General features: G+C 45.9%; 1 protein-coding gene across 1 annotated transcript; it reads left to right on the forward strand.

Moving 5' to 3' along the window:
- Positions 1-25,757, forward strand: LOC136651320 (patched domain-containing protein 3-like). The gene is made up of 5 exons (XM_066627596.1): positions 1-810; positions 1,423-1,544; positions 4,843-4,988; positions 7,643-9,168; positions 25,650-25,757. The coding sequence occupies exons 1-5, from the start codon at positions 1-3 to the stop codon at positions 25,755-25,757; spliced, it is 2,712 nt and encodes a 903-aa protein (XP_066483693.1).
- The last annotated feature ends 1,383 nt before the right edge of the window (positions 25,758-27,140 follow it).

Consider the following 27,140-nt stretch of genomic DNA (forward strand, 5'->3'; position numbering starts at 1 on the left):
ATGGCCGAGCAGCAGCGCAGCCCGGGGGGCGCAGGGAGGGCGGCCCCGGCAGGCGGCTGCGGCTGCCGCACGGACTGCCTGGAGGGGCCCCTGTCGCGGGCGCTGCGGGCCCTGGGCGCGCTCGTGGGCGCCCACCCGTGGCCCTTCCTGCTGCTGCCGCTGGCGCTGTCGGGCGCGCTGGGCTCCGGCTTCATGTTCCTGCGCAGCCGCGAGGCCAATGACATCGAGGGCCAGTTCACGCCGCTCGGGGGCCCGGCCAAGGGCGAGCGCCGCTTCGTCCAGGCGCGCTTCCCCACGCGCGACAACCAGAGCTTCTCGGCGCAGAGGCTGAGCACCGAGGGCGCCTTCGCCGCCCTCCTGGCCGTGGCCGCCGCGGGCCGGGACTCGCTGCTCACCCGGGACGCCCTGGCCGAGCTGCTGGCGCTGGACGAGGCGGTGCGAGCGCTCAACGCCAGCGGGCGCGCCTTCGCCCAGCTCTGCGCCCGCAGCGGCGGCGCCTGCAGCAGCCCCAACCCGCTGCTCGGCGCCCTGCAGGGCCGCCCGGAGCGCATCGAGGCGCTGCTGCCCGGCCTCACCTGGCCGCTCGCCTTCCAGGGCCGCGCCTTCCTCGCGCCCTTCCTGGGGGGCGTCGAGCTGGGCGCCGGCGGAGCCGAGCTGGCGCGCCCCGTCCGGGCAGCCAGAGCGCTGCGCCTCCTCTATTACTTGCAGGAGGACGAGCCCGCGCAGCGCAGCGCCTGCAGGCTCTGGCTGGGAAGCTTCCTGGCGCGCATCCCCGACGTCCTGCACTCCTTGAACCTCAGCCACGTGCAGGTAAGGGGCGCCTCGAATGTTGCGCAGCAAAAGCGCCCGGAGAAACTGCCCCTTCCCCGTGGGCCTGTGGGTGCTCATTGCTGCAGTGGCAGCGCTTCTTTTCGGGCGCAGAACGGCGTTAGAGCCCAATCCAATGCATGTCTACTCAGAAGTAAGTCCCATAATAGTCCATGGGGCTTACTCCCAGGAAAGTGTGCACAGGATTGGGCTGACAAGTAAACCCCAGTGCCTAGAATGGGACTTATTTGTGAGTAGACATGCAAAGGATTGGGCTCACAGTCACTTATATTAAGATAAAAAGGGAGCTGAATGTTCATTTCTGTGTCTCAGCTGGTAGAACAATCCAGAGAAACTGGACAAGGGATTTTGCAGACTACCATAAAGCTGGATTATGTAATTTGTGCAGAAGGAAAGTATGGCATTTTAAAGGTTCTAATTACAATTTAATTTTTTTTAATTCCATTGGAAAAAGCAGTGAAGAATCTTATGCATTATCTGTAATGAGTACAAATCATTTGTAAGCTGTCTTTTAAACTGCTTTAAACATCAAGAGAGAATGTTAATTGGAAAACATATTAAGAAATAAATATTTTTCTCTCCTCACCCTGGCAGGTGGCTTATTTCACTTCACTCTCCAGACAGGAAGAGTTTGAAAAAAATACCAAGGAAATTGTTCCTTTGTTTTCCATCACGTATTTTTTGACAATATTCTTTTCAATCATGTCATGTTCAAGGTAATTCTTGTTTCTTAATTTTAGAAGAGCGGAGAATGTTTATTTTTTTTAATCACATGTTTGTTTTCTTCAAAAGTAAGAAATTTGGGGGGGGGGGAAACACCTCCAGAAATCCACAATTGCTTTGCTGTTAATCAAAAGCAATTGTATGTAAAAAAAGAATATTTCAGCTGCATCAGAAAAATATTAAAAGTGGCAGAATAAACAGGATGGTGAGGTTATGGTATTGGACTTAGACCTGGAAGATCCAGGTTCAAATCCTTGCTCTGTCATGAAGCTTCCAGGGTGACCAGTCACTCTCAGCCTGCTTCACCGGGTTGTTGGAAAGACAAATGGAGGAAAGCAACTATGTACACCACCCTGAACTCCTTGGAAGAAGGGCAATATAAAAATGTGAAAAATAAATAGCTGACATTTGCTGCAACATGTTTTCATTTAAGTAGTCAATAATTGTATATTTGGCTGTCCTGATCTTACAAAGATTTGTTCTCACAGTGTCTAATAATTCCAATTGCTATGAGCAGTACCATTGTGCATCACTCTGGGTGTGATTTGCACATCAGGGGCTGTACACCTGCAACTGCTTTCATAAAAAGGGTTTGGAGGTATAACAAGGAACAGGGAAATCTCTGCTGTCCAGGGAAGGAGTCTCCTTCACAGCAGACTATTACCCAACATTCAGCTTGGACTCTGTGCCTGACAAGAACACCTGCCTATAGTTTTTTGGTGTAGATATAAAGAGCCTTAGGGCTGAATCCTATACCCAGTCAGCCAAGAGCATGCAGTGCTGCTGATGGAGCGCATGCTGTGGGTGTTGGAGGCACCAAACAGCCCAGGAGAGGTGAGTAAAAAACTTTTACATACCTCTCTGTGGACTGCCTGTTCTCTAATGGCTGACCTCAGACTCAGACCAGCATGTGCCCCCTCTGCCCTCTCCCACTCCCCATCCCAATCAACCTATGGTCCTTCCCAGAACAGGCCTTGCTGAGGGAGAGTCAGCATGGCTTCTGTAAGGATAAGTCTTGCCTCACAAACCTTATAGAATTCTTTGAAAAGGTCAACAGGCATGTGGATGCGGGAGAACCCGTGGACATTATATATCTGGACTTTCAGAAGGCGTTTGACACGGTCCCTCACCAAAGGTTACTGAAAAAACTCCACAGTCAGGGAATTAGAGGACAGGTCCTCTCATGGATTGAGAGCTGGTTGGAGGCCAGGAAGCAGAGAGTGGGTGTCAATGGGCAATTCTCACAATGGAGAGAGGTGAAAAGCGGTGTGCCCCAAGGATCTGTCCTGGGACCGGTGCTTTTCAACCTCTTCATAAATGACCTGGAGACAGGGTTGAGTAGTGAAGTGGCTAAGTTTGCAGACGACACCAAACTTTTCCGAGTGGTAAAGACTAGAAGTGATTGTGAGGAGCTCCAGAAGGATCTCTCCAGACTGGCAGAATGGGCAGCAAAATGGCAGATGCGCTTCAATGTCAGTAAGTGTAAAGTCATGCACATTGGGGCAAAAAATCAAAACTTTAGATATAGGCTGATGGGTTCTGAGCTGTCTGTGACAGATCAGGAGAGAGATCTTGGGGTGGTGGTGGACAGGTCGATGAAAGTGTTGACCCAATGTGCGGCGGCAGTGAAGAAGGCCAATTCTATGCTTGGGATCATTAGGAAGGGTATTGAGGACAAAACGGCTAGTATTATAATACCGTTGTACAAATCGATGGTAAGGCCACACCTGGAGTATTGTGTCCAGTTCTGGTCGCCGCATCTCAAAAAAGACATAGTGGAAATGGAAAAGGTGCAAAAGAGAGTGACTAAGATGATTACGGGGCTGGGGCACCTTCCTTATGAGGAAAGGCTACGGCGTTTGGGCCTCTTCAGCCTAGAAAAGAGACGCTTGAGGGGGGACATGATTGAGACATACAAAATTATGCAGGGGATGGACAGAGTGGATAGGGAGATGCTCTTTACACTCTCACATAATACCAGAACCAGGGGACATCCACTAAAATTGAGTGTTGGGCGGGTTAGGACAGACAAAAGAAAATATTTCTTTACTCGGCGCGTGGTCGGTCTGTGGAACTCCTTGCCACAGGATGTGGTGCTGGCGTCTAGCCTAGACGCCTTTAAAAGGGGATTGGACGAGTTTCTGGAGGAAAAATCCATTATGGGGTACAAGCCATGATGTGTATGCGCAACCTCCTGATTTTAGGAATGGGTTATGTCAGAATGTCAGATGTAGGGGAGGGCACCAGGATGAGGTCTCTTGTTATCTGGTGTGCTCCCTGGGGCATTTGGTGGGCCGCTGTGAGATACAGGAAGCTGGACTAGATGGGCCTATGGCCTGATCCAGTGGGGCTGTTCTTATGTTCTTATGTAACCCGTCCTTGCTGCTGACTTCCCAGCAGCAACAGAGGATGGTAGAGGTTCTGTGGGCCAGTCTCCCCTGCGTGGGCATTTGTGCTGGGAGCCACATCTGCCAAACACCAAAGCTGCTTTTGCGCTATCATGAGATCCGCCACCGTAAACCCAGCATAGGAGTGAGCCATTACCTGCTCATCCTAATCTCAAAGAATGGAGTCACTGTCAATAGCCAACAATGTCTGACCTAATTGTGTTTGAAACTAATCCGGTTTTTTAGGCCAATTGTGAAGCAGGCGAGGATGTTCCACGTCTATTCAGAAGGACTGGGTGATGGGCAAAGGTGTGATTGCAGGAGCCAAGAAGCATGGCCTTTTTTGTTCACAGAAATCTATCGCTGTTGTCATGCCAGATGGCATGGGTGTGGGGAACAATCATCCCAAGTGGTGCTTACTAAGCAAAAGGAAAGTCTTCCAGCATGGATTATACTGTGGCAAAGTTGCCTTCCCACAAGCTTCTGGGATATGTGGGCCTCTTAAAGGTTAAATGATGTGTTGCTGAACCTTGCATAGGTGGATGTTTCTGTCCAAGGAAGTAACAGTCTTCAAGGCTAACAGGAAATGCAGAACCAGGAAAGTACACCACAGCCCAGCCTGAAGCCAGGGCAGGAACATGGAGTCAGAAATGTGTCACCATCTTTATCATAAGTGCCCCCCCATGCAGATTAAGGCCTGCATGTAATTCAGGAACAAAACAGGCTCTTCACTTCGTGGTTTCAATGCCAAAAACCACTTGATTGATTTATTAGAAAACAACCTTCCATTTCCTAAAATAATTATCTCTCTGATTGTTGTGACTGAGAAAATGCTGGGCTGCACTTTTGTTTCTGGAGGGAGACTTGGCCCATCTAACATGAAACGTTTTCATCTGTGTTACAGGCTAGACTGTGTACGGACAAAAGTGTGGGTTGCAGCATTTGGAGTCTTCTCATCAGGCTTAGCTGTTCTCAGCAGTTTTGGACTATTGCTCTTTTGTGGGGTGCCATTTGTTATCACAGTTGCAAATGCACCATTTCTTATACTTGGTAAGTGTGATCAGGTACACACACACACATACAGATGGATAGGTGTGTATCTTTCTATCCTCTGAGCTTTGGGCGGATATTATCTAATTAAGCACTTGAGATGTCTTACTTCCTCACATCTCCTTAAGAAATCTGTTCATCACCTCACCAGTGACAAGTGCATTTTAATCTGGCATGATTCCCACAGGTGTGCCACAGGACTTTGGGGGAAGATTATTAGAAGGGCCAATGGGGAAGTGAGCCTCCCACTGGCAGCATGGTGTGCCTTGTCAAGTGTCAAAAACCTTATGGTGTGCCTTGACAATTTTAGTGCCTTGTCAGTGTGCCGTGAGATGAAAAAGATTGAAAATCGCTGGTCTAGAGAACAGTTTTTCTCAAAGTGTGCTCCTAGGAGCCCTGGGGCTCCCTGATCACTGGAAGGGCTCCACAAGCACACTCTTAAGTGGCTACCATCTGCCTCCTGCCTGGTTTGCTTGTGTGTCCCTCCTTCCTCCCCTTGGCCATGGCTCTCCTTCCTCATTCCCCTTGTGTTCTGACTCTTTGCCCATATTCGGCTCTGGGCTCAGCACTGCACCACTCTGCACGTGTGTGGGAGCTCTGAGGCTCCCCAATAGGAACATAATGGCCTCCAAGACCACAAAGTTTAAGAATCTCTGGTCTAGAAGATTACATCTGAGATGGAAATGGAACTACAGACAGGCTTGCTGTGCAATGGCAGATGGAAGCCATAATTTGAATTTACAGCTGCTCAGGATTACTCAAGTGGTTTGTGTTAGTCTAGTGTTATTTTGTTATTTTGTTTTTTGTTTGTTTTCAATAGCTTGAAATCCTGAGTTTTCAAAGCACTTGTGGAATGAAGGCTAGTATTCAGAGAAACAAGTCTCCGCTCTCTTGGATTCACTGTCCTCTGGATCCTAGTCACAGATTGCAAGGTTTTGTGTCAAACACTGTCTGTTCCTAGATCTACAGAGTGCTTAAACTACTTATTGATTTCCTTACATCAGTGGTTCTCAAACTGGTGGGTTGCGACCCACCAACTTGTGTACAGCTTTCCCCATCCCTTTAAGGGATGGCAGAGAGGGGGAGGCAGTGGCACAATCCCGAGGTTTGTGTCACTAAGGGCAGTGAAGGGGGAGTGCTTTTATTCAGATGGCGTGTGCGAGGTCCAGGAGGTGCAGGGAGCCCCTCTGCGGGGCTTCCCGATGCTTAGAGAGTTCAAAGGGAGTGATTGAAAAGCACTTCCTGTTTCCAGGAAACACAATCCTGGGATCGCACTGCTGCCCTTGCCCCTCCCCATCAAAGACTTCCTTGGGGAGTAAATCTACCTAAAAGTTTTAGAATCACTGCCTTACATAATTCAGGGCCAACCTAAACATAACATCATAGTTATGTTTTTTTTTTGTTTTGTTTTTTTAATTATTTGCTAAAACTAAAACTTAAAATGGAAAGGTATGATTTTGACTGAGGTCAAAAAGTGCAAGAAGAGCAGTTAATCTTTCCTGCTGATATCCCAGTGCAAATTGCCTCCCACCAAGTTGCTCTTAGCTGTGGAGGAGGGTAATGTTGAGGCACAATATTGATACCTGTATGATTTGCCATGTTACTGATAGTAGCTCTGGGAGGGCGCAGTTAGTGTGGGGGTTTGGCTCAGGGGAAAAGGGTTAAACCCTCCTCCTTTGTCTTGGACTACAAGCCCAATCCAGATTGGATTGAGGGGCCCCTATTTTACAGCCCAATCCTATGCAGGTCTACTCGGAAGTAAGTCCCATTGTAGTCAGTGGGGCTTACTTACAGGAAAGTGTGGATAGGATTGTAGCCATAGTCACTTCAAAACATGTAGGAAATGTGTTTGCCTGTGTTGGCACTCTTCAGAGACAGATCTCTCCCACATTCAAAGAATGTATGGGCGAGAAAGCAGAATCACACCCACTAGCTGTGGCCACTGCTCTGCCCACTGGCCATGTGTGTTCAGCATTTTCCGCAAGAGACAGAGTTGAATGCACCAACTAGTGTCTCAGAACAGTGGCATAGCTACACGGGGGCAGCGTGGTAAGTTCTGCAGGTGCCACAATGCACCATGTACATGTCCGCCCACACTCACTGGCAGAGCCATTCTAGGCAATGAAATGCATTGTGCAGGAAAGGCTGAACCAAACGTTGCATTTCACTGCCTGGAATGGCTCCAACAGCAAGTGGGAAGGCCCACTTACACTGCACATTGTGGTGCCTTCAGTACTTACTGTGCCGTCCCCCTCTAGCTATATCACTGTCTTGGAACTACCTTAGATTTTGAGCACCAGTAGCTGTCTGATCTCCAGTATAGTATACTGGATTAAAACCCCCGCCACACACACACACACACACACATTAAATACGTTGAATGCATGGTATGTTTGTTTCTTCAGAGGACAAATGTCTGCTGAAGAGGTGGCTCTAATTCCTATCATTCTGTGGAAAATGTTTAAGAAAAGTTCATAAAAGTTCATTAAATTCATGATAAAACTTGCGTTCAGTACACTAAACCTAAACCTATCAATCCTTTTCTATTCCTAAGGCAGTGATTGTTAATTACAAAACATGTCTCTCTGTTGTATCTTTCCCTGTTCATGCAGTATGTGGTACTGATACCTTCATTCTCTTTTTGCAATCTTCAGGAGTTGGTGTTGATGACATGTTCATCATGGTGTCCTGCTGGCAGCAGACTAAAGTGAAGGACAGAGTCAAAGATCGCATGGCTGACACCTACGCAGAGGCGGCTGTGTCAGTTACCATCACCACTCTTACTGACGTTTTAGCCTTCTACATTGGAATTGCAACTTCCTTCCAGTCAGTTCGATCATTTTGCCTCTATACAGGCACAGCCTTCATCTTCTGCTACCTCTACAACTTGACATTCTTTGGGGCTATTCTTGCTTTAAATGGTAAAAGAGAAGAAAGCAACAGACACTGGCTCACGTTCATGAAAGTTGAAACTAAGGCTCAAGATTCTCATGGCCATGCATGTAACATGTGCTGCATAGGAGGCTCTTTTGATGAGATCACTGGAACAGAGATTGAACACCCCATGAATGGATTCTTTAGAAAGCATTATGGCCCTTTCCTTATGCATACCTGGAGTAAAGTTGTGGTGGTTGTCCTGTATCTGCTGTACCTGGGTAGTAGTATTTATGGGTGTACTCAGGTTAAGCAAGGTATAGATCTTCGAAATCTAGCTAGTGATCATTCTTATGTCATTCAGTATTATGACTGGGAAGAAAAATATTTTGAGGTGTATGGTCCAAGGGTTATGGTGGTTGTTACTCAAAGTATAGAATATTGGAATTCATCTGTCCGTGCGGATCTTGAGAACTGCATGGAATCGCTAGAAAATATATCCTATGTAGACAAGGAATTATCAGAGTCATGGTTGAGAACGTATGAAATTGTTGCCAGTAAATTGTCTCTAAATTTAGATGACCGTGCTTTTTTCATAAGTAATTTATCAATTCTATTTAACATAACTCCAGAATCAAGGTGGGATATTGATTTTAATGCCACAGAAATATCAGCTTCACGTTTTTTCATCCAGACATCCAGTGTCACTACTGCAGTTGATGAGAGCAATCTCTTAAGCCAGCTGAGAGGTCTTGCTAAAGATTGCCAGATCCCACTGCTGGTTTATCATCCAGGTTTTATATTTTTTGATCAATACATTGTGATTGTTCAGAACACAATTCAAAATATTGCCATTGCTACTGGAGCCATGTTACTTATTTCCTTGCTGCTTATTCCCAATCCTCTGTGCTCTTTGTGGGTCACTTTTGCTATAGCATCTGTTGTTGTCGGTGTGACTGGTTTCATGACCTACTGGGATGTTAATCTTGACTCCATATCTATGATCAACCTTGTTATTTGCATAGGGTTTTCAGTAGACTTCTCTGCTCATATTTCTTATGCTTTTGTTTCTAGTGAGAAACCCAAAGTGAATGACAAGGCGGTGGATGCGCTCTACCGCCTTGGTTACCCAGTAGTGCAGGGAGCTGTTTCCACCATCTTGGGAGTAGTAGTGCTTTCTGTGGCAGCCAGTTACATCTTCAGAACCTTTTTTAAGATAATGTTTCTGGTTATCTTGTTTGGAGCTGCTCATGGACTCATTTTTATTCCTGTGTTTTTAACATTCTTTGGCTTTTGTGGTCGTTCAGCAAGTAGACAGCACCAAAACAGTGGGCTGTGTTATGAAAACTCAGCTGTTGCTGATAAGAAGACTATGAAACTGACTCCTGTAAACATAGTGAAACCACAATTAAATGGAAACCAAGAAAATTTTTCTTGGCCCTGGCCAGATCCAGATTGCATGTGAAGTCTTCAATCCTACCACACATGCCATAGCCATGTTACCTTGTGCATTAAAGACAATTGTACCCATGGATATAGAATGCCTCTCTACAGTGTATATGTAATATATACAGGTTGAGTCTCGGTATCCATGAGGGTTCTGTTTCCAGCACCAAAAATTGTGCTAAAAACCAATGTCCCATTGCTCAGCAATTTAAAAATAGCCTTGCTGACCTTTGTAATGCACAACAGAAGCATCATGCAGACCCTCAGTCAGCTGCCTTCTCCCACACTAACGAGGCTATTATTAAATGACTTTTTCCTTTAAATTAAAGGCCCTTATCATGTTGAGATAAAGCCACGGGTGAAAAATCCATGGATAATTGGGTTATATCTGTAATATAATGTAATGTGTAATGTATATTAAAGAACTCAAAAATAGTACACTGTTTTGTTATACATTTTATGCATTTGGTCATAGTGCATGTAATGTACAGTGGGGCGCAGACAGTTCAGGTGCTTGTGCTATACAGTTTCATCTTAACAAAATGTTGTGGGGTTTGCCTTTAATCTTAGGTGAAGCATCAAGCTATTGTAAAAAGTGACAGTATGCTCTGCTACTTTTAGAGACTGTTTTTTTTTTTTAAGCAGTCTTTTAAAAATTTAACTCAATCAGTCTTCCCCCATTGCAAACAATCTTTTTTCAAGTCAACCATTGGAAGAAGGACCATGGGTTGGTGAATAAGGACTTCCTTTCCATACAGACAGTCCCAGACTCAATCCCTAGCACCTTCAGTCTGGCCAAAGAAATATTTATGTCTGAGAGCCCAATCCTGAGCTGCCCGGGGCGCACGGCTGCGGCGGCACCGAAAATGGCCGCTGCCGCATCCTGTGCACCCAAGGCAGCTGCAGGCAGCACCTTGGGAGAAGAGAACTTTTGTCCCCTTCCCCAGGGTAGAGGAAGTATCCCCACAATGGGGCTACTCAATTCATCGCCGAACAAAAGGTCGGCGGTGAGGTAAAAGCCTCCAAGTCAGGCTGTGAGCCTGATGCAGAGGCTTTGGATCGAGTGGAGTGAAGCTCCACCGGTCCCGCCTCCCTCCCTTCCAACTCCCTCCTCCTGACACACCACCTTCTGCCCCCTCCCCACCTCCTGCCACCCTGTCATGCCTTCTCCCCACCCTCCTTCCGCCTTCCCCCATGCCCCCGCTTTCCCCTCTGCTGGTCGGCGGTCTGTGTGACCACTGAGCGATGGAGGCAGGGCGTCTGCCCGGCGCTAGCCCGGCGCCGGCTAGCACGGGCGCTCACTTGGCATTAGGGCTTGCAAACATGCCTTATGGCAGAGCTCAGGATTGGGCTCTGAGACTCTGGAGAGTTAGTGCGGATCAGTGACAACAGTACACTAGGTGGATCAGTGGTCTGACTCAGACCAGGGCAGATTCCTTTGTAACCTAGTTACATCTGAGTTGTTCCTTGAAATGAAAAACAAAAAAAGAGCCTATTCAAATGGATAAATTTAATCTAACATTCTTAGCTTCCTATGCAACTTACAATAAATCAAAAAGATGATATAAACATTTTAAACTGATTTCTGCTTCTTACCAAGTATTATTTCCATCACAATCAAGACAAATCTCTGAGGAAAAGCAGGGTAAAATCAGGAGGTCAAACCAAATGCAGGACTTGAAATGGGTTACTTGCAAAAACCAAACCAACTGAGATTATTTCTGAGACAGAAATGGAAAAATTTATCCATCTCTAACTAGTTTTGATTACCTCTCCAAATGGCAAGCAAACAACCCACATTAAATCCCAACAAATGGATCATAGGCTTTATTTTATGCCAGCTGAAAAGCCTCACTCATGGCCCAATCCAGTCCTTCCCCCCCCCCCATGTAGTCATGTCACTGTGCAGTCATGCCACGGGTTACAAGTCAAGGTAGATATGTACAAGCTCCTGGTTTTAGAGGTAGGCTGCCTCTGATTACACAGGCCTACAAAACTGAGGGTCAGAAAAGTTTTTCCCAAACTTTATGGTGGTTTGATAAGAATTTGGGGTGCCGATTCAAAAAATGGCATCTGTTTTGCCCTATCACATTTAGTTTTGGAGACATGGCATAGCCTCATTAGTGAATGGTTCAAGCAGCTTCCTCATGAGGAAGCCATGGTGTAGGCTTCCTCATGAGGAAGCTGCTTGAACTATTCACTAAAGAGGCTATGCCATGTCTCCAAAACTAAATGTGATAGGGCAAAATGGATGCCATTTTTGGAATCAACACCCCAAATATACCCAGGAATTGGTGTAATGTTTAAGGAAGCAAAATGTGTGTTGGCCTGTGTTACCAGATGCAGGAGAGGGCACCAGGATGCAGATTGCATATGTTGTCTTGTGTGCTCCCTGAAGCATTTGGTGGGCCACTGTGTGATACAGGAAGCTGGACTAGATGGGCCTTGGCCTGATGCAGTGGGGCACTTCTTATGCCTTAAAGATAAGCGCTGTATCCAGCAGGGGGGTGGGGAGATCAGGAGGCTTTGGAGGGGGAAGAGGATTTAAATCCCCTTGCCCCTCCAGCTCTGCAGTCAATCTCCTTGGACCTGCACCAGCTCCTAGCTGGCACAAGTCCAAGGAGCGAAAGGAGCTTTGCTCCACCTGAGCTTCCTGAGCCACCTGAGCTTCCATGTTGGGCCACCTGCCCGACCCAGAGGCTCTTCATTCTATGCTGACCCTTGGATCGCTGTAGAATCGCTGTAGAACCATTGCAGGGCTACTCACCTTACCAGGGGGAAGGGGACAAAAGGAGGAGTCAGAGGAGGCAGCAGTGGCTGCCTGGGGTCCACTGGATGCAGCAGCAGCCATGTTCGGTGCCATTGCAGTCCTGCTTGCCAGGCAGCTCAGGACTGGGTTGTTAGTCATTTGACATTCATAGGCTGGCTTATTAATCTCACATAGCATTTTCTTTCCTGAAGGTGCTTTTGAAATAATTCTGATGGAACATTTATATGGGGTGCTTCTTTCCTAAGATGGTTCAAGCAACACTGCAGTGCAATATTGCTTAGACTCTATTAAGATTGAAAAAATGCAAAAAATTTTGATAGAATCACAAATCATATGGCATAGCATTTCTGCCTCTGGTTCTCATTTCTGATAGCTAAATAAACTATTATTGTGGTCTGGGACCAGTGGTGGACCAAGAGAGGGGCAAGCAGGGCAAATGCCCCAAGTGTTGACCCTCCAGGGGCACCTCCAGCAGCCTTGCCCTCCCCTGCCGCCTGTCTTTTTTTTTAGTGAAAGAAGCCAGCAACTCCACAGCTTCTTTCACTTAAAAAAAAATCCTCCCCTGATGGAGGAGGGGGCGGGCCAGAATCCTTGCCAGAGAGGCGGCAATTACCAGCTCAAGCCTCTGGTTTATTCTTTGGGGGGGCTGCCTTCTGGAGCATTTGTTGAGCTCCACTTTCATTAGATGGGGACCATGCAGCTCGCCTTGCATTCCTCTTTGACTGACTTGGCTTGACTGATTCCTCTCAGCCTGCCTTTTCCAATGAACTACGGCACGTTTGCCTACTCGCAAGTAAACGTGCGATATGGCTCAGTTTCGTTTTCCATAGGGTTCCATGCATTTTTTTGTTTCTGGTTTTTTGGCCATAACTTTTGATGGAAAGGAGATATTTCAATCCGGATTTTTGCATTGCATTCTGCTGGAAATTCTGCATCCAACAGTATATAGCATGATGGAGTTACTCATAACCTCCGTGGTGTTAGTGATGTTGGGGCATTTGTGGTGTCACCCCCCCAAGGGTGATACCCGGGGCGGACCGTCCCCTCCACCCCCGCTAGCTACGCCACTGACAGTACTGCCTGAAACATCTGCCACTGTAATCCTGTGTGGGAAGGGAGGCAACTGGAGGTTGCCTCAAGGTAAGGGAACATTTGTTTCCCTACCCCATGTCAAGCCTCAGCAGCCACTCTGGGTATACTGGGATCCATGCAGGATCAATCACTGGTGCAGAACTGAGTAGCCCCTCGTAAGGCTTTCAAGTTCAGGACAGGACATAGGATCCGGCAGCAGCCTCTGCTACTGCCCCCCCCAGACCTGAATCTCTTCCCCACCCCAGAGTGCCCTTGTGCTTCCATGCTGGTGCCTCCCTCCTTCTGGTCACCACAAAGTGTTTTTCAGCACTTTCATGCTGGTCATCTCCCTGGCAGCGCATGCAAGACCAGCACATGCACCAGTAGGACTGGGTCCTTAACATAGTTCAGTACTGTGCATATCCTACAGCAAAATGGTACCACTGTGATAAGCAATAACCAACACACTTCCAGCATCATTGGCAATTCCACTGCCATACACCAATAACCACCAGAGTACCACGCTCCCCATCTAGAACAGTGGTTCCCAAACTGACCCAGTAGGGGAACTGGAAGAGGGCCATTCCCCTTTAAGGGCAGTGGCCCAGAAATGAGTGCCCGACGACACAATTGCAGTGGCGCTGGGACCAAGGGACTTTTACACCTATCTGGGGGGTCACGCTGGCTTCTGACAGGGTGTGGGTGGCTTGCAGCCCCTTCTGCGGGCCTCTCCACTGCTGAGAACAGCTCTTCTTGGTTATTGCAACCCTCTTCCAGTTTTTCAATCACAACCCGGAAGTGGGTTGCAATGGCTGAAAAGAGCTGCCATGGTTCTGGTGGCTCCATGATTGCTGCAGCACCAGTGGTGCCTCCCCACCCATACTTTCAACAGTCTCAAAGTCTGAGTAGGAAATTGGGAACCACTGATCTAGGAAGTACCAATAAATGCATAGTGATGGCCTCATGATGTCAGTGTGGATTGGGCAAATATTTGAGAAGGGCAAGTTCTGAATATTATTCAAGCCAACAATTCACATCATGACAAGCCCCCTTCACCCATGATCTGACTCAGACTTTGTGTTCATAAACCATCTCTACCATGTCTCTGAATGAAGACAAAAACACCTCACGAGGAGGCACAGGTGGCCTTAGAAGTCAACCAGGCCAGGCATTGACTGAGGGCCTGTGGTGAAAATATCTACTATTCCTCTTTTTTCCTATTTTTCATCTGTTTGAACTTCTCTCGCACCTCAGAGGCTTCTGTGGACTGCTGAGACATTTGAAGATAGATGCTGATGTCCTTTTCTGTTTATTGTTTGAGCATCTTCTTCCCCAATAGACTGATAAACAAAGAACTTGGCTTTGAGCTAGCTCATTGATTTCCAAGGGTGCAAAACCGAGAACTTGGATGACTGCCCGCCCCTAATTTCCTAAATCCATTGTTGAAACCTGGTTAACATCCAAAAATGATATCAATCAGGTTTACCTGCTTCCCTGTGTGCATTTGTCTAGGTTCAATGCTGGGAGTTTCTGCTCCAAAGAGCTGCTGTCAATCAAAGCAGCATACAAAATTGGAGCTACTCGATAAACAAACTTCTCATAAAGTCAAATATGTTCATGTTCAGCACACTGAATGCTCTGGGAGGAGAACAAAAATATCTGATCTACCATAAAATAACCTTATGGCACTGATTTCTTCAGAATTTCCTTATTGATCTGCATTTACTGTGCCAATTAAGCATGTTAATAAAACCTTGGGCCAGATCATCTGGCAGCTCTATTCTTTCTATACACATGACTCTAAACTCATCTGTCCCTCAAATGTCATTTTACCTTCCTCTTTTACAAGGAAGTGTTTAAAGGAAATTTATAAAAGGGCAGCAGTTGAAACTATTTTGCTGGGGTTAATATTTATTCAGCTTTTGCTGCAGTTATTATGACTGGTTGCTGAGCCATAAAATGGTTGTTAGGCAATCAAAGTATTACCGAGTGATCATTCAGTTACACCTGGGGGTTTTGAGTTGTCATATAATCAACTTTCTTGCCAGGTGTACCATGTGCTTAAAAGGCACATGTACATCTGCCTGTGTGACATTGTCCAGTCAGTTGCTTTGCATCTCCATCCTGCCCCTTCCAATCACACCAACCCAGGGGTGTCAAACGTTTCATACCAGAGGCCAAACAGCATTCATGATGCCTGCTGAGAGCTGGAAGTGATGTCATTAGGCAGAAAGTGATGTCATTATTCAAGATATGGGAGAGCCAATTTTCATGTGGGCTGCCCTTACAGCAGTAACATTTCAGCACTGCTCCGCTGCTGAGAGCCTGAGGGCCAGATAGAAAGCTTTGGCGGGCCACATCTGGCCCCCAGGCCTTATGTTTGGCACCCCTGCACCAACCTATAGGGCTGCAGCCAGGGTGGGGCCAGTGGGTACACTGCCCTCCCCTGCTGAGCAATGCTTCATCCTACCTTGGATTTTGACAAAAAATTGAGTTTTCAAAGTGTGACATAACATCCTTCTTTAAAAGAAATGCAGCTTGTTAAGAACAGAAGACAGTTTGGATATTTCCATCCAGATTCACTGGTTTGAAAAACACCAGTGTGAGAAGCGTGGATGTTCAAACAAGAACAAAGTGCCTAAGGACAAAGGCGGGGAGGAAAAGAAAAAGAAGAGCTCTAAGAAATGGAAGTGCAAGAACAATGGGACAATCTCCAATTTTCAGGTATCTGCTCTTCCTCTTAGGGAGAGACTTTAATAAATAACACAGGCCTACAAAATTGAGTATTAGAGAGGTTTTTCCCAAACTTTATGGTAGTTTGATATGAATTTGGGGTACTGATTCCAAAAATGGCATCTGTTTTGCCCTATTACATCTAGTTTTGGAGATATAGTATAGCCTCATTAGTGAATAGTTCAAGCGGCTTCCTCATGAGGAAGCCATGGTGTAGGTTTCCTCATGAGGAAGCTGCTTGAATCATTCACTAATGAGGCTATACTATATCTCCAAAACTAGATGTGATAGGGCAAAACGGATGCCATTTTTGGAATCCACCCCAAATATACCCAGGAATTGGTGTAACGTTTAAGGAAGCAAAATGTGTGCTGGACTGTGTAATTTTATAACTTCATAGCTGCCAGGGAGGGCCATCCAGCATAAGGAACAAGGATCAAACACATTCCCCAGCTTGTGACTAGATTCAGTGGTTCCTAAACGTTTTAGTGTGCCAGGACCCACTTTTTAAAATGACGAACTATCAGGACACACCTAGCTTTACAAGACATTTAAAAAGTTTCACCTTACCAGCTGATGCCTCTGTTTTTATCTTTTTTACTATGAAGGAGCAACTGCCCTCTGGAGCATTTGTTGAACTCCATATTCATCAGATCAGGACCATTCTAGTGGCTTTGCATTCCCCTTCACCTGGCCTTCAAAAGGAACCAAGGCGCGTTTACTTACTCAGGAATAAACATGCATGTCTGTCAGTATTGCTTTTCATAGGGAGACTTCCTTCTCAGGTGTTTTTTGGGACCTATGTTCATCAAATTGGGACAATTCTGGTGGCACTGCATTGCTCTTGACCTGCCCTTTGAAATGGGCAGAGGCATGTTTGCCTACTCACAAGTGAACATGCAGTTTGGCTCAGTTTCGCTTTCTATAGGGCTCCATGCATTTTCCTAGGCAGCTATCAGCTTGTCACTTTCACAACTCACTAACAATTGGGTTGTGACCCACAGTTTGGAAAGCACTGGACTAGATGATCCAGCCACAAGCTGCAAGGTTGATGCCATGTTTGTTGCCAATATTATATCTCCAGTGATTAATAGAGATCTTTCACACTAAGGCCCATGTGTGTAACATTGTGTTGGCTTTCTGGTAGCTATAGTGGTTTTGTTAGAAGATGATTCAAGAGCAAGTGGGAAAGTTCAGGCTACCATCTATGTGACTTGCTGCATTCCCCACACATCTGCAACAGCTGTACCACACCTCTACCGCACCTTAGAAGGAAGACTGTGAATATTCCCACTGCTCAGTAGCAGGCAGTAGTGAATCCACTCTTGAAGAGTTCCACCCTGGACCCATATGAGCAGTCAAATTACTATGTAGTCCCAAATCTTCCTTTTTTGGCAACATATTTGGGCATGTAGTACCTGACGGTTAGCAGGTACTGTAAGTGCTTGCGGGTGCGGGGGAAAGGCAGCAGGGGCGGGTGGAAGGCAGCGGCGTGATCCCCAGGATAGTACCGCTCAAGGGGCTGCAGGGGCTTGGGTGCACTTACCCAAGCCTCCTGCAGCCTCCCCGGGGTGCAGGGAGCCCAGTGCAAACCTTTGGCAGGGCTCCCTGCAGCAGTGAATGGAAAAGTGGAGTGATTGCGCCCTGCCTCCGCTAAAGCAGAAGTGGAGCGCGATCGCCCCGCTTTCACTGAGGATCTTGCCGCTGCCTCCTCCCTGCCTCCAGGCTGCCCCTGCCCCTTAAGGGGGCAGAGGCCAGGGCCCACAGGCAGTTTGAAAAGCCCTGAATTAGAAGATAGTCAAAGGGACTGTGGATCTGCCCATTTGCCTGGACAGCTTGGAGGCTTTAGTATAATTAACCATAGCATGCTTATGGTTCCCAGTATCTGACTAGGAACTGGAAGCATCACATTGTGGGAAAATTCTTGTGCCATCATTTGAACTGACCCTAACTTTAGTCACTGCAATGCACCAACCTGCACACAAGTATCACCTGATTTCCTTATTACCAAGCAATTTTTCACAAAACAGGCATAACTAATAACAAGGATGTCAGGTGACACTTCTGCTGGACTGGTGTGGTGGTTGGGCTGGAGCTTGTTAAGGCTGTAAGATCAGAGTTCAAATGGACTGGAAAGTTTAGGACAAAGAAAGGCCAAACCAAGGTCGGGACATAACCACGCAGTACTGAGCTTCACAAACTGGGAGCGATATGTTCAGCTCTCTCAGTAGCATTTCAATGTATACAGGCTCGTGCTCCTACCATTTTAATCTTTAATGCAGGCTTGATCTGCAGGAATTCATTCATTTAGGGCAAGGGTCTCTAAACTTTTTGGCCAAAGGGCCGCATCAAATATCTGGCACAGTGTTGAGGGCCGGAATAAAAAATTAAATATAAAATTTAAATAAATATATTAGAGATGGAACTTAGATGAATGAATAAATGAATGGGCTCAAATGTCCAGGACTTCTCCAAGAACCAACACAGGCACACACTTAAATGGACCCCCATTCCCCCACCCCACAAGCACAACTCTGGTTGTGTTTGGTCAACTGGGCCAGAGGCTCTCAGGGAATCAGAGGCTGGCCACAGGCTAGATAGAGGCTCGCCATGGACCGCATCTGGCCCCTGGGTCAGGGTTTGGCGACCCCTGATTTAGGGGATGTACATCACTCTTTTCACTCAAAACATTCTCAAGGTAGTAGGATTGGTAGGTGATAATGTTCATCTTCATAACGGGATGCCATTAGAGATTGGACAGGTCAGCCTCTGGCCAAAGACCCATGGCCATCAGAGGGCCTGCCTCACCAGACTGTCCTCTGACCCCTCAGTGGTGTCACCCAGTGTGCCATGAGGGGCCTCAGTGCAGCGCAATCCTTTGCCCCAAGGCCCCCAGCAACTTGGTGGCAACACAATTTCCACACCATGTAAAGTGTCACTTGCCAGATCCTCCAGATCACATGGCTCCAAAAGGCACAGCTACAGGAGCCGATTCAAAGGTCAGCAACCCTAACTGAGACCAGGTCCATCTTTCCGACCTCCCCCATTCTTCAGAACTTACAGTGAAATCCTAGCCTTAGGCCATTGTAAAACAGTGCAGTCATTCCTAATTTGCATGTGCTGAAGGATATCTCTTTCCTGTTATAAAAACATCACTGATGGAGCTGTAAAAAATGCAGCTTACAAATCTGTCTATCCCAAGGAGCAAAAGGACAGAAGCAGACCTACCAGGGACTAAAACTGGCACCTCTTCCATGCAAACCGAGCTGCAAACTGTGAGGGTGCAAGAGCGCAGCTGCTGACAAACCAGGAGAGCAACTTGAGGAACAGCACTGGCTTCCACATTGCAAAGACAAGACCTGAACCACTCCTTGCTTTTATCACATGGTGTTTCAGTTTGGTGGTTTCTTGTACTCTTATAAGGACAGCTTTGGGTTGCAGCCTGGACTGGAGTCACAGCATGGAAGTAGCAGATATTTAACACTTTGCTGTTTCCATTTTCTTCCAGAAAATTGAAGTGACTCCTGCCCTGAAGCGATTAGCTAACCTTAAAAGTGCTGCTAAGGCTGAAGTAGATGTTTCAGGGTCATAGTTTTTGTAGGCCATCACCCCAGGCCATCGCCCCATTAACCAGGCCTGACCCTGCTTAGCTTCCGAGATCAGACGAGATTGGGCATGTGCAGTGTAACAGTTGCTGTGGCAAACGTAACATGGGATTTGTTTGTTTGTTTGTTTGTTTGTTTGTAGAATTTATATCACACTTTTCTCAAGCCAAAGCATATGCCCAAGGCAGTTTACAAAGTTCAGTATATGGTCAAAACCCGAGACATCAAAAGCCAGGGGAGAGTTCTGAAAAGGAACTTTCTGGGGGAACAAATGGAAGGGAGTAGACCTGCCACTGATTGAACCTGAGGCCTGGTACTTGCAAAGCATATGCATGACTACTGAGCTATTGCCCCTCCCTAAAGAACTGAGACTGGAAATGCTGAAACATCATATTGCATTGCAAAGCTTGAACAGGAAGACGGATCCAGTAGTGTCGCTAGGAGGGTGCAGGGGGTGTGGACTGCACCAGGTGACACACACGGGGGGGTGACGTGCTAAACTCGTGGTGGTTAGGAGTAACCCCATCATGTTATAGACTGTTGGATGCAGAATTTCAAGCAGAATGCAATGCAAAAAACCAGAGTGAAATATCTCCTTTATATCAACAGTTAAGGCCAAAAAACCAGAGAACAAAAATGCATGGAGCCTTATGGAAAGTGAAACTGAGCCGTATCGCATGTTTACTTGTGAGTAGGCGAACTTGGCTTAGTCCCTCGGAAAGGGCAGGCTGAGAGGAATCCAGTGATACCAGAATGGTCCTGTTCCAACAAATATAGCCCCAAAAAACACCTGAGAAGGAAGTTCCTCCCTCCAAGCAGACAAATGTATTGAGCCCTATGGACAGCAAAACTAAGCCTCACAGTCGTGTTTACTTGTGAGTAAGCATATGTGCCTTGGCTGTTGGCCAGGCAAAGGGGAATGTGAAACCATCAGAACAGTCCTGATCTGATGGAACTGGAGCTCAACAAATGCTCTAGAAGGCAGCCTTCCCCTCCCCCCCCCCACTAAAAAGGATCAAAGCAGAGGCTTCAGCTGATAAGGTGAACTTTTTTGAGACTTGCAAAGCCAGGTGGATCCTGACAGTGATCTGGTTTAAACAGAAGTTCTTAAATTGAACTGGGCACTGGGTAGGGCTGAAAACCTTACTGGCTTTGGAGGGGGATGTTATTGCAGGCAGGCTACAGAGGACATTCACTTGGTGGAACAGGGCTGGCTTCTGCTTATTTAATTATTTGTTTTACTTTAATTATTTATTCTTATTTATTTTAATTTGCCTGATGATGTCACTTGCACCATGACATCACTTCTGGTGGGTCTTGGAAAGATTGTCATTCTAAAAAGTGGGTTCCAGTGCTAACAGTTTGAGAACTGCTGCAATAAGGTGTTAGTAAGTTGACACCCTGGGAGGGGGTGTGACACCACTAGTGACCAAAATCACTAAAATCACAGTTTGGAGGAATAATACCAGCATGTTATATATCAATCAATGCGTAATTTCATGCAGAATGTGTTCTTTCTTTGTTCTATCAAAAGGTACAGCCCAAAAACCAGTGGGGGCAGAGTGATGGTACATCACCACGCCCACCACCTGGGGTGTTGCCCCGCCCACTGCATGGGGGGTGACGCGCTGGCATCCCACACCTGGTGACGCCACTGGACGGATCAGGCACCTTTGAGCCCTATCCCCCTTTAGAAGAAGGGGAAACTTGCCCTCCTCCAACAAATCGATCTTTGGGGCCATCTAGTGGCTACCTATAAAAGGTGCCACTTCTCAAGCTTCAGTGAAATCAATCTCCTTTTCTACCCCAAGGTTTCAATAACCCCAAAGGGCACAATTGCTCTTAAGTGAGAAGCCACAGCAGGCTTTAGCCCATCAGGCTTTAACCCAACAGCCTGCCATGGTCCCATCTTGCTTGCAGGGTAAACCAGTCAACTTTCCTTAGCACCAATGGCTGGCAACTGCTCTGAGCTCTGGCACGGCTTTGGGGCAGGCAGACAAGCTCCTCCAGCTCAGGCAGGGGCTCCAGCAGCACAAGCTGCATCTCTATAATGACCCCCTCCAGGCTTGGCTGTGGTGACTGCTGGGGTCACAGAAGAACAGGGGCAGCCTGTTCTACTGAGCTGCTGCAGGCACACCACTGATGTCAGCAGGGGTGAGAGCCAGGATGGTGTAGTGGTTCAGAACTTGGATTTGGAAGATCTAGATTCAAATCCCTGCTCAGTCATGAAGCTTCCTCAGTGACCTTGGGCCAGTCACTATCTCCCATTTCTCTTACCTCACAGGGTTGTTTTGAGGCAGTGGCGTAGCATGGCTGGAGCAGTCCTCCCCACCCCCATGGCAATCCAATGGTTTGCTGGGCTCTCCGATGAGGAGGGGGGGTGCACAGCGCTTGCCACCCCAGTGTTCAGAGTGGACCACTGAAGGGACCTTCCACCTGTACCTGTTTGGCTCTAAATCGAAGCCATATCTGGGAAGGGGGGTTGACACAATAATGGGGGGTGACGCGATGGTGTCGCTGCATCATCATGCCCTGGGTCATCATATCCTGGGACATCATGCAATGTCACTGTTGTGAAGACAAAAGGAAGGGAGGAACCATGTACATCATGAGCTCCTTGGTGGAAGAGTTGTATAAAAATATCAAAAATAAATAAACCAGGCTGTAGCCAGGCACTTACCTTGAATAAGGGCTGAAATTTTAAGCATGCTCAGTCTTAGGCCAAACAATAGGCCAAACAATAGGCCACACTCATGCTTGATTCCCACATTCCGATATACCACACATCATGCTTGATCAGGGTGACCAGACATCCTCTTTTTCCAGGACATGTCATATTTTTTAGTCTCATATCGCAGAAAAGGACTGTACTCCTTTTCCCTGTAAGTGGTTCTCTGTAGACAGTGCATAGTCCTCCTGTAATTAATGAATTATATGCAATAAATAATATGTGATATAGTTTTAAATTTAATAATAAGTAATATAGTGTTTAAATTAACCATATGAAATTAGTACACGAGTGTTTTTGGCTTTTATTTTTTCAGGTCCTATATTTTTCTTGGATGTCCTACATTTTGGGGTGCTTAGTCCTCTTTTGTGGTTACAACATCTGGTCACCCTGTGCTTGATTCCCACATTCTACAAGCCACCCATCATGCTTGATGCTTTATTTTATTAACCATTAAAAACGAGTAATGCAAAGAGCCAGAGAATCTGAAAAACCAGGGAATGTTTATTCCTTTCTCAATGGCTTGCTTTCTGAACACATTCAGCCCTGCTTTTGGGGGAGGGGGGACAGGACAGAAAGGAAGCCACCTAACCTTCAGTGGCTATTTTTCTCACAACCAGTCTCTGGACCCAGAAAGACCACCAAACCACACTTTGACCACCTGAGGTGTGTAGTTACCACAGATACTTGCCTATAAGTTGACCCCACAGATAAGTTGAGGGCAGGTTTGAGCCAACAATCATGGAGTTTTCTATGACCCTCGGATAAGTTGGGGGTTAAACCTGGGGGGGGGGTGTCTGACTATAGTTTTGTCTGATTCTACCCGAGGCCAGATCCTGAAAAATAACCTACCACTAACTGTTACCTAAGAACTGTAGTCTCTAATTTATTAAAAACACAGTAAAAGATCATAAGATACATTTTTATTCTTTTTTAAATTCTGGTCTTCACCACCTTTTTGTAAACACTATCAAAGTGCACTGTAAACAACATACCAGTGGTTCCCAACCTGGTATTCATGTACTCCCAGGGACACTCAACAGGACCTTTAGGGGTACTTGAAAAAGAATGGAATAATGGCAGAAAAAGGCAGGCCGTGCTCCAGAATGCATGGCCTGGAAGGGAGGTAGCTAGTTGGCTGTGAAAGCCCACCAATAGTTAGTTTTTGGTCATCAATTCATGTATGCACCATGTATCTACTGGGCAAGTAGTAAAGGTTGTGTCACTCAAGAGGTGGGCCAAATCCAAGCAGCCTGGAACTGTCCTGGGCTGCCCAGGAACAGGGTTAGTGCCGGATCCTGGCCCCGCCTCCCACTCCCAGCTCACCCAGCCCCAGGAATGCCCTTCGACCATCCTTCCCCCACCCCAAAACGCCAAAACAATAACAATAACAATAACAATAACAATAATAATAATAATAATAATAATAATAATAATAATAATAATAATAATAATTTCCAAAATGGCAAGGTTATTTGCCCAAAATGGCCCAGATGGTGAAACTGTCTTTGTAACAAAAAGTAACTCTTTTATGAATAGCAGGGAGAGAAGGAGGTCTGCATGAGATACAAGCTGTCCAGTCTTAGAATCTGTTTTGCCAAAGAGCTATAACTCCCAATAGAAAGCCAATGCAAGACATGGGTGTTGGATGATTATGCCTGTTTTACTTTATTTTTTTGTTTGAGTTGTGTTTTCTAACTACATTTCATTTATCTGTGCCAATAAGGGTCTTATGTATGTATGTCTGTAGAAAGCCAGTGCTCTTTGGATTTCACCACCAGGTAAAGAACTACACAGGTATGTCCAGGTACTTGCCCCATTGGAATCCATCTGATGCTGTCTGGAATCTCAACAAAACGTTATTCGTAACTTTTCCCAACACATCACCAATATATGTAACCATCTTTTGAGCTAATGAACTTATATTTTCCTTACATCCTCTTCTGTAAACCAATACATTTTATTCTTCCTAACACACACTGTATTCTGGCTGACACTGAACCAGACTGACCCACAGTCTGGCTGGAAGCACTGAGTGGCTAACTCCACGTGGCAATGGACACTGCAAGGGGTGAGTATAGAAACAGGCCATGAATCTCTTCTCCCGCTTGTGCTGGGGTGCAGCTAGTCCCTCCCTACTAGAGTTGTAAAATTTCTGTAAATTTTGAAGCTTGGAAAAAAACCGTTTTTTTCCCGGTTTTGGGGGGAAAAAATGGAAATTATTGGAAAAATTGAAAAAAATGCTACATTAGCACTTTTTTTTCTTTTCCAGATTGATAGTCATTCTGTTACTTTAGGAACATAAAATATGCCTATGGACAATTTTTCCCCCTTTTTTTTTAATTACAGATACAGGAAAGGAAATGGGTTATACTTAGGTCAGGTACAACACAGGTTACACATGAGGGTATTGGCCCTAGATTCCAACATGCATCATTCAGTTAACAAAAAAACAACATAATCGTCAGTACAAAGGCTCTCATATTTATCAATTTAAAAAATTAAATTTAGCGAAACACTCAATATTGTTTAACTAAAATTATCCAATCATAAAAAAAACTTCCAATAATTTCTTACTCTATCTAAATCTTTCTCTTTCATTCTTTCTGTTAAAACTTCCATTTCTGCTATTTCCTAACTTTTATCTATTAAATTTTCTCTGGTTGGCACATCTGTAGATTTCCATTTTTGCGCAAACAATATTCTTGCCGCTGTAACAATATGTACAATAAGGTGTTTCTTACATTGATCTTTAATTTCTGATGTCACATTTAGGAGGAATATTTCTGGTTTGAATGGTAATACACAATGCAATATGTCTTGCAACTGTTTATGTATCATTTTCCAGTATTTCTTTGCTTTTTCACATGTCCAGCACATATGATAAAAGGTTCCTTCAACCTCATTACATTTCCAACACTTATTTGATAACCAAGAGTACATTTTTGCTAATTTCTCTGGCGTTAAATACCATCTATTAAACATTTTATATAAACTCTCTTTAAAAGACACTGCTTTAGTTATCTTAATGTTTGTATTCCAAATTTGGTTCCAGTTGTCCATCGGTATATTATATCCAAAAAATTTTGCCCAACGCACCATTGCATCTTTAACTTTCTCATCCTCCATTCTTATCTCCAGGAGAAAATTGTACATTTTTCTTATATATTTCCCCTCATCGATCAAAAATATTTTATCAAAACTTATATCTTCTTCATAAAAACCTATTTTTTGGTCTTCTCGTAATTTTCTTACGCCACTTGGTCGCCACCAAAGTAAAGGCGCTTGTATGGGGTGAGCAGCCCTGCCCAAGTGCTTTGGATCCGCTCCGCAGATCGGCCTCTCCCCCTCCCCCAACTCGCCTCCCACCCGCCCCTGGCCACGCCTCCTGCCGGCCTCCCCCCTCCCTGGAATGACTCCCCCACACACCCCAGCCACGAACCTACCTCCCATTCCGCAGCCCGGCTTTCTGGGAAAACGCGGAGCTGCGGAACCCAGGCGACAGCTGTTCGCTAGCCCAGTACCGGCCAGCGCCGGGCTAGCTCTGGTGGGAGCCCAGCGGTAAGCCCCGAGCGCGGACCTCAGGATCAGGCTCTCAGTTTTCTGGAATCAGATAAATGTAAACTCTTACCTTTTTAAATTAAGTATATACTTTCAGGTCCTTTTTATTGCTCTGTATTTTCTTCCAATGCTTTGAGGCCTAGTGAAGAAGACAGAACAGAACCAAACATACCCACCCACATGCAAAAACAGAACTGAAACCTTTTTCTTTTCTTGTGACAATGGCAGCACCTCCTAAAGGAAGAAATGCATCTTGTTCTTGCATTGGAAAGTTCAGTTTGTAACCTAGGACTTGCTTGTCCTCAGTGCACATAAATTAGAATAATCTGATACCATACATATTTTTTTAGAAATGATTTGGAAAATATTTGAACAGCTTGTCTTAAAATATTTTATTCATCATGTTAAAATAAAACTTTCCATTATCAAATTTTTTTCTTTCTTTTTTCTTTTTTTCAATTTTTCCAATTTTTTGGAAAAAAACAAAAAAGTCTTCAGGAGAAAAATGGAAAAAAACCTGTTTTTTTCTGAATTTTTCTGGTTTTATCTCTACTCTTGACCAATACTCCAGGCCTCTGAATGAACATCAAAAAGAAAGAAATGAGATTTTTGACATTCTGAGGGCTTGAGGGTTCATTCAAGAGGCTTTGACAGGAAGAAGGCCTGACACTAATCACTGGCGGAGGTAAGTGCCATAAAACCCCTTCTGTCCTTGGCGGAGGCGCGATCATGATGGTTGTGTCATCGTCATCACCCTGCCCCCACAACGATTTAGAGCCAACTCTTTCTAAGAGTTTGAGAACCACTGGGTACAAGAATTAGAAAAGGCTCAAACACGCATGCAAACCCCCAACTACCCAGTATGTGCAGAAAGGAAGAGAAAGAAGAAATACTGGGATGTAGTGAATTTGACTTCACATTAGACAAGGCAGTGCAAGGATAGTGGGGACTTGATGGGTCCTTGGCAAGGCTGTACCACGGACCAAGGTTACGTGTCTTTTTCTGCAAGGTGTAAGAGCTGCACTGTGTTGCAGGGACTCTGTGGCTACAAGGAAGTCAGCCACAGGGGTATTTAATTTGAAGAGAGGGCTCAAAGACAAAGGGCTGTGAAACACGTCTTTAGCATGCAATGAAGCAATAGACTTGAAGGAACCAGGGCAAGAGAGCCAGGTTGCCTTTCTGGAAGGGAAGAGACACCGAGAGAGAGAGAGAGAGAGAGAGAGAGAGAGAGAGAGAGAGAGAGAGAGAGCTGGACCAGAAGGTTAGTGACTACTCTGCGCTGTCTCAGTAGTTTTGGTAGAAGAGAAGCCAGAAAGGAATGGGAATTTGGGGGTGTTACCATCCTGGGTGCTGGTTGACATGGT

The sequence above is a fragment of the Tiliqua scincoides genome, chromosome 5, assembly GCF_035046505.1.
Source record: "Tiliqua scincoides isolate rTilSci1 chromosome 5, rTilSci1.hap2, whole genome shotgun sequence".
In the NCBI taxonomy this organism is placed as follows: Eukaryota; Metazoa; Chordata; class Lepidosauria; order Squamata; family Scincidae; genus Tiliqua; species Tiliqua scincoides.